General features: G+C 36.2%; 1 protein-coding gene across 1 annotated transcript; it reads left to right on the top strand.

Annotated features, from left to right (window-relative positions):
• Nucleotides 1-2,954: 2,954 nt before the first annotated feature.
• LOC140230200 (uncharacterized) lies at nt 2,955-5,966 on the top strand. Its single transcript, XM_072310381.1, has 3 exons — nt 2,955-3,003; nt 4,140-4,415; nt 5,392-5,966. The coding sequence occupies exons 2-3, from the start codon at nt 4,220-4,222 to the stop codon at nt 5,484-5,486; spliced, it is 291 nt and encodes a 96-aa protein (XP_072166482.1). The 5' UTR covers nt 2,955-3,003; nt 4,140-4,219; the 3' UTR covers nt 5,487-5,966.
• The last annotated feature ends 2,568 nt before the right edge of the window (nt 5,967-8,534 follow it).

Genomic DNA, 8,534 nt, shown 5'->3' with positions numbered 1-8,534 from the left:
GTTTGTGAATGGAAGTGGTGGTGGGGTTGAAATGCATGTTTTTGTTTCCCCCTTCCTGACTCCCCCTCACCTCCCCCTCCTTGTGCAATGAACTGCTCCACTGGCCAAGAGCTGACTCCCTGCGAAATCAATTAACAACAACAACAACAACAACAACAGAAAAAACGGCTTTGTTCCATTTTCATATGAAATCCTGGCACAACACCATATGGCGTTATTACATCAACACCTGGTTTTCGCGATGAAACGATCACTCATTCATGCAAGTCTTGCGTCAAAATATCTTGCCTCGTTTGTTCCTAAAGTGCCAATCAGCCATTACATGGTTACACAAAACACATGGCAATAATGAGAACGATTGTTCCTCTTTTATATTTTGTTTTACTTGTATTTTTTTTTTTTTTTTGCGGAAGGAGGGATTTTGATAGATATGCTTTAGAAGAACCTACTTTCGCACTTTTGAGCTTCACTTCTACTTGTCCAAAGAGATTTTTTTTTTAATGGTACATGTAGCTGATGAATTATAATTATATTCCAATCATTGTTTTGTGAATGGCTTCAATGAGACATCTTGCTTCATTTGCTTGTTTGTTTCTTGTTGTATTAGGAGGAGATGGGATGAATGAAAAGGAAGTATTGATGCCTTATGATTATCTGAACAACGAATTTTCTCCGAGATTCCAACGAGATGAAAATTTAAGATTAGATTGGAAAATATGACATTGTGAAAAATATTTTGCCGAAAGTTTCAGAATAGTCGATATCAATATGGAAATGAGTGAGAGTGTGTCACCACACACGTTTTCGTTGATCATGGAGGGTGTCCTATAAAACAAACAAACAAATAAACAAATAAACAAACAAACAAATTAACCCTCAACATTTCAAGATCTAGTGTTGTGAGGGGATGACATTATCAGCTGGCTCATTCATTCATTCATTCATTCGTAGTGTTTGATGAAGACCACCTATACTTCACAATTTCATAAACTCGTTAATTTTCATCCAATTTTGATGACATTTCTACGTGTTAGTGGAAATTTTAGTGGAATGTAAAGATTCAGGAATTATCACCCTACAACATGATCTAATTGGAAAAGAGACAAAGAGAACATCTCGTAACACTTTGGATTTCGGAACGCCCATGAATTTCATTTCATTTCCGGATTTTATTTCTGGTCTGTGAGTTTGGTTAATCGGAAATAATTAGGTTTCCAGTTTCAAAGGATCATTAACCCTTTTTTTAAATCTTTAATTGAGACTAACAAACCTTATTAATTATTTAATTTTTCAGATTTAAAAATCTCCGGAATAACGAACTTATTGCGTTTTCGGACTAATGAACCTTCGGAATGTCAATCAGTAGTATCTCATTTCCGAAATTTTGAACTTTCTGAATAACGAATCCTCGTTATAACGCAACAAGATATCAGATTAGGGTACCCAATTCCGTTTTCATATTAGCCAACATCCAGGTATGGAAAATGCATGTGACTCGAAATACAGAACCTTCGGAATAATAAAACTTATTTCATTTTCGCATCAACTGAACTCCGATTAACGAACATTACCCTTATCTCCGACTTCACTGCGTTTCTCCCAATTCATTCTATCATCATTTAAGCAGACCTTGAAACTGATTGAGTTTGCACTTTATACAGAGTTCACTCGGTGCAATATTCAAGAACCGACTCAGTTACACATTTTCATCCAAGGTATTGCTCTTTTCAGTCAGCTACACGTGACTTGGGATCTAATTATGAGACCTCCATCCATTTCAAGCTTAATCGCTTACGATGGTGGTCTCCTGCATTCAATGATCTCTGTTATTTACTGAAAAATACTCTATATTTTATTTTAGGTTTTTGTGTATGTACACTGCTCAATGCAATCACCTATCTGTATCTATTTGTGTACTGTTATCGATTTATTTCACTGCACTTGCTTTTCTTTGTCTTTGTACATTTTAAAATGTGTATTTAAATTGTATGTGATTGAATGCAGAAATAAAACAAATCAAATCAAATCAAATCAAAATAATATGCAGCAGAAAGCCGACTGTGTCGACACAATTGAAAAAGAGCATAATATTTACAAGAATAAAGTTTGTTTTTAATCTGTTTGTCATGTACACATTCATATTGTATTTCCCCTCAGCATCTTTGCCCCCCTCCCTCTAATCAAGGGACTTAGCTGTTGCTGATATAATATATTATATTTCAAAGAGATGTACATTGGTATCATTATCACCGCAGTATTAGTTATTTTTATTGTTTTCATCTCAGCAGCAATACTTCTATTCTTTAATATCTGCAGACATTGTATGTGTATCTGTGTATGTGTGTGTGTGTGGGGGGGGGGGGTGGATGGGGTGGGTATCATTGTATTTGCATGTCTCGGGAATCACAATTGTCACCTCCCGTTTTTTGTTTTGTTTGTTTGTTTGTTTGTTTTTTATTTCTTCTTGTTTTGAAATAGTCACTGATTTCGTCTCACGAATGAGATAAAAGTTGAATCTAATTAAATCTAATTGATATGGGCGTCGTTTCCATTCCTTTATTTTTATTCTACATTTCCGAACGCACTCTCATCTCCCCAGTTTCCTGAATCATCCTTTTCATGCTGAAAATGCTTGAGATGTTGATGACCTCCAGACGACAACTTTGATAGAAAGAGGGAAGTAGAGGAAAGAAAGGAATGGAGGGAGAGAAATAGAGGGTGTGAGAAGAAGATTGAGAGCTGCAATACATCTACCTTTCTAGTTGGAAGTTGACGGGGCGTAGTTTGTAATTAATTTGAGAAGAATTGATCCCACACGATCATTAATCATATGTTCAACCCTTGGCTGGTCAAATGAAAATAAAGAGATGAACGAACGAATCACATCAGATTAAAACAGAATCAAGATCTGCACAGGTATAAATAAGGGACGGATTCGTGAAATATATGCAGCAGAGATTCTCGATCCAGAAGCAATAACAGCTCATCTCATTGACACGAAGGGTAAGTGCAATCTAACTTTACTATCCGTTTACTTAACTCCAAGAAAGTTCATCCTATACCTTTTCACACCTTATTATGAGCATCAGTTATAATATTGAAAACAAAAAAATCTTGTCAACCTGGCAGAATTGGTTGATTTTTGGAACTTCCCGGTAAAGGCGCAATACCGAATTGTAAATAGCTTATTTTTAAAAACAGAACACAACAAAGCAAACAAAGAAAAACACAAAAATGAATAATGATAATGTTATTTTTGTCCAGGGAAGCCTCTTTCAGTGTTGCCACTGCTCTACCAGAGCGCTCTGCCATTATCATTACCACGGTGTTGTCAGGTGCCCATTTATACACCTGGGTCGAGAGGGAACATGTAAAAACATTAATTTTGTCTAAGGACGTAAACACTGGCCTAGCCTGGTTTCCAGCCCCCTTGTCAACTGCACTCCTTTTACAAAATGCGTCATCCGTGCCTCCCAGGACCAATTTACCTGAAACCTCGCCAGTATTCGACTTTGAGGGCGTCAATATTCTGTAGAGCAAACTAGCACAAACAGTGTCTGGAATCCAGACTAGCACTTGGCGGGAATCGGACTTGAGTCCGCCGCTTGCGAGTCCGGGAGTCTTGTCAACTATGTGTCCACGACAGCGATCCCACTGTGACTGGAGGAAGGAGAATGAAATGTATAACGGGGTCCTTCCACTAGACTGACAGCCACGAGTCATACATCTCACTAGGTCGACATCAAAACAAAGGTCCAAGAGTTATACAGCTCACGAGTCATACAGCCCACGAGTTCGACACTAGGTAAAAAAAGCCCACGAGTTCTACAGATACAACTGTACAACGCGGGGCTTAATGTGTCGGTCTCGTGGGCCGTGTTAGCTTTAGTGTCATACTAATAAGCTGTATGACTCGTGAGCAGCAGCTGTACATACATCTTGTGAGCTGTATAACTGTAAGCGGTATGACTTCTGGCCTGTATAACAACTTTAAAGCTGCTTTGCTTGGTCGCAAACGTAGGTAATCTTGTGGTGAATAAGAAATATGATTGCACGAGCGTTTAAATGAGAAATTGAAAATAATTTGAGGAGTTATCGTTTTCACTATCCCATTATTCTCCTTATAATCGTGATTTTAGCATACATTGGAACTTCGACATAAAAGACCGTGTGAAAGAAGACAGCAGCGGCAGCATCAACTACAACAACAGCAACAACCATGTCTTCCAGAATTGTTTTCCTCGCGATTGCCTTGGCAGTGCTGGTCGCAGTGGCCCTTGCTACGAACTATGCAGATGACGACGAGTACGACGCGCTGCTCGATATGATGGAAAAAAGGATGGACGAACTCGACTTCGAGCTCGACGGCGATGAAATCGATACTGTGGAAATGGAAAAGAGGGGACGGTTTCGCAGTAAGTCACATATATAATGTGTGCGTGTGCGTGTGTGTGTGTGCGTGCGTGTTCGTGTGTGCATGTAAGCGTTACGTGCTTGTGTGTCTGCTTCTGTTTGGAAAAAAATGTGAACTAACGAGGTTTCGGCAATGTGGAATTCAAGATTAAAATGTTAAACAAACACAAAAGAGGAAAAAAAAAAACATTATGACGGAAACGAGATAACGATGGCATAATAATTCATACTTTTATTCTCTGATGACTGTAAACGAATATATCGTGTTTTAATGCATTACACACCGTAAACAGCATAGGTCCGGTTTTGCATCCGTAGACCCTTGTGATAGGTGAATTGCTTGCGTAATGAATAGGTGACGACAGGGCTGTATGCTGTCATGGAGAAAACAGAATATGTCATATTCCCTTTTGGTAATGGGATGTGGAGCGAAAAGCGTCTAATTCGGCAAATTGGCACCGCATTTGTTATTCATAATGTGTATTATTGTTAGAGCACTATTAAAGTGTGCAATTAGCCTCGAAATGAGACTCGAACTTCCTCTCATTATAACAACAATATTCTTCCTTTTTCTCTCAGTCGATTTTTTCTTCAAAAATGTATCTATAAAGGTACACATTCTTACACTTAAGTTCACTTTTTTTTTTTTAAATAAAAGGTTTATGTATGGATGGATGGATCTGTTTTTCCTCTTAGTGTGTAACCCTAATTTGAACGCTCTTTTCAAGTTTGACTGTCATCAAATAAATTAAAGAAATCCTTTTTTTTTTCTTCTCGCAATTGATTTTTAATGCCATACATCGACGTAAATAAGCTCAGAATTAATCAGAATTCAGTAGTAGCTATGGTAGAAATCATGATATAATTCCTAATTAGTTCTGCGTTATGTTTTGTTGGAAGAAAAATGAGAATGAAATGAATGAATTGAATTGAATTGAATTGAATTGTTGTTGTTTTGTTTTCATCTGCTCAATGTAGAATGCAGACACCGGATCTCCGGACAGACGTGTGTGTGTGACAGAAAGTACAGACGAAAGAATCCCAAATACTACAGGGCCTGCGCGGGGCAGTGAAGATTCACTATTCGTCGTGGAACAAATCCCCTGTAATATCTTCATTCAAATAGAAAAATAAGTCAAACAAAGAAATCAACAAACATTAAATTATGAAACATTTATTTCATACTGTGTTCTGATTTAAGATGAGAGTGTAGTATAATGTATGAGATACACAGACTGGCGAAAGGATCCTTCATTACTGCCTACTACAGTATAACATGATTTTGAATTATGTTGATGCGTGCAATGTACAATAAATGACACATAAAATATTGACATCACTGAAATATTGTTATAACCATGTTATACATTTGATAAAACGGAGCAGAATTATTTAAGGGCAAAAATTATACGCGAAGTAGGTTTGCCAATGACTGAGGTATATTTCTGCTTATGTAAAAGTCTAAAAACCCAGTCATCACCCCCTAAGAAATGTAATTATGTGACATACATAACCTTATGCTTCATATTAAAGCCACCTCTTTCCTGTTTTCAACAAAATATGTGTCTTATCGTGAAAATGAGTCATTCAAGATTTAAGATTGTCATTCTGGTGTTTAAAACATGCTGTGGATATACAATTACAAATACGACACACTGTGCTCGGGTAAGTGTCGCGAAAGAGAAAGATAAAACAGTATGAGGAACATTTGAAGAGTTTGTTCGCAAAAACCAATAAGTCCATATTTGACAAATGGAGATATTTGCTATTAAAGGTCAAGAAAAATAAAGAGAATAATAAGAAAATTGTTGCTTCTTTTGACATTAACTTCAAAAATGTACCTGTATATGTAGTGACCAATATATCATTTAAAAGGTATTATTTTGTACTTTATGACAGAGACTCCAAAATCTTCAAAAAATGGACTTACCGTTTTTTGCGAACAAACTCTTCATTTGCAGCATACAGACACGGCAGATGCGCAGAAGATGTGAAATGCACGTATCTGTGTGTGTGTGATAGAATTGTAAATACACTCCCTGAAATGTGTTTCCTTTATTATTAAAGGGTTAAAAATTCATTCAGTAGCATCTCAAGATTTTACTGCACAGATCTGCCCGACAAGAAAACGTAGAATTGGTGAAGGAATCATGAAACGGTGTGCTGCTGATTGAGAGTAAAATAGAGAGAGAGAGAAAAAAAGAAGAAAACAAAATGATTAGAAATGGGATCAATGCATTATTTTGTCTGTTTGTGTGTGTGTGTGTATTTGTGTATATGCTTTTATACAATACGGTGTGTATATTATGATTTACAAGTGTGGGTGTATGGTATACATATATATATATATATATATATATATATATATATGAAGAGTTTGTTTGCAAAAACCGATAAGTCCCTATTTGCGAAATGGAGATATTTGCAATTAAAGGTCAAGAAAAATAAAGAGAATAATAAGACAATTTTTGCTTCTTTTGACCATAACTTCAAAAATGTACCTTTATATGTAGTGACCAATGTATCATTTGAAAGATATTATTTTGTACTTTATGACAGACATCGTACTTCAAAATCTTCAAAAATAGACTTATCGGTTTTTGCAAACAAACTCTTCATATATATATATATATATATATATATATATATATACATCTTTTAATACATAATATGCACTTAAATATGTGACCCTGCGCCACAAAACAGACAACAAGTCGCCAAACATGGATCTTTAGTTGAGGGCAGATCCTTAAAGAGCAGACTCTAAGCTTTAAAATGATGTATCACTCAATTCAAATGGACTCCCCTAACCTATCTCGATACTGAAAGTACACACTCTGGAAAAGTGTGAACAGAGAAAAGAGGCTCTGACGTACAGGGTCTATACAAGCACTTAATCTTTACCAAGCAGTGCGAGCTGTGCAATGAAAGGGACAAAACACAGGAAGTAAACCACTGGGGCAACAGCAATGAAGGGATTACCAGATTAAGCTGATAATGAGCATGTTCTATTGACACATTCTCTCCATGATTAATGCTAACTTTCAAAGCAGCAAAGTTATCCTTTCAAAAGTTATTAGAAAGTGAAGAGCGTGTAAAGGATTTTAAGAAATGAAACGGGGACGCTATATACCTGATTATCCTATTCTCCCCAAAATGGGTTGCAGAAAAGAACTGCTGAAACACACTTTCGCACACAATTAAGTACATGTTATATGCTCAAATTTAAGAATAACGTAGAAGAAGGGTAGCTCTTTCAGAAAACATGAGAACTCAAGATTGACTCGGCTGACCCATTTCACCTTTTTGAGTGCTCACATAAAATCGATGGATGCGACTTTTTGTTCAATTTGTGATGCACGGTCATATATATATATATATATATATATACTACGCACACACACACACACACACACGTATATATACATATTATATAGTGACAGCAATGGGCTGAAGCAGAAGATGGCGGAGCGGTGCAAGGACAATAAACAGTTAAATATATTGAAACAAAACTTGCACGAGAGACTTGGCTGTGATATTGAATAATAGCTAATAGCCCTACTCTAAAATGAAAATTTATAACAGCAACATTTAAACGAAATTAACCACGGTGTAAAATCATACTGAACTTAACAAACTTTTAATAAATTAATTCTATGTATTCAAAATATACTTAAACATAACGATAACTACACAAACATTAATAACACAATTTTTTTTATCGAATATCAATATTACAAACAAACATAATATTACTAAATACAATTACAAAATGGAACTTACTTGTCGCTGAGTACGTTCGTTTAATCATGTCGTTCTATGTATAAAGGGTTGTGAAACGGATGTATAAACGTGTGTCTGTGTGTGTGTGTGTGTGTGGGGGGGGGGGTGTGTCCTGTGATGAGGCTCGCTCCATTAAATATGTCATATTCTGCAGATACTCATTTCTTAAAACATCCAACAACATAACAAAACTTCCAACATTGTATTTACGTTCTTCTACACATCAACACACTTCTTATTAAACATACATACACATCCGCGTACATAAATAAAGCATACACATAAATCTATTTGCACATATACCTACTTGCATGCACCCACATTACTTTACCAACAGT

Source organism: Diadema setosum, chromosome 6 (assembly GCF_964275005.1).
Source record: "Diadema setosum chromosome 6, eeDiaSeto1, whole genome shotgun sequence".
NCBI lineage: Eukaryota > Metazoa > Echinodermata > Echinoidea > Diadematoida > Diadematidae > Diadema > Diadema setosum.
Note: the sequence above shows the minus strand (reverse complement) of the source record. Positions and strands in the feature narration are given on the sequence as shown.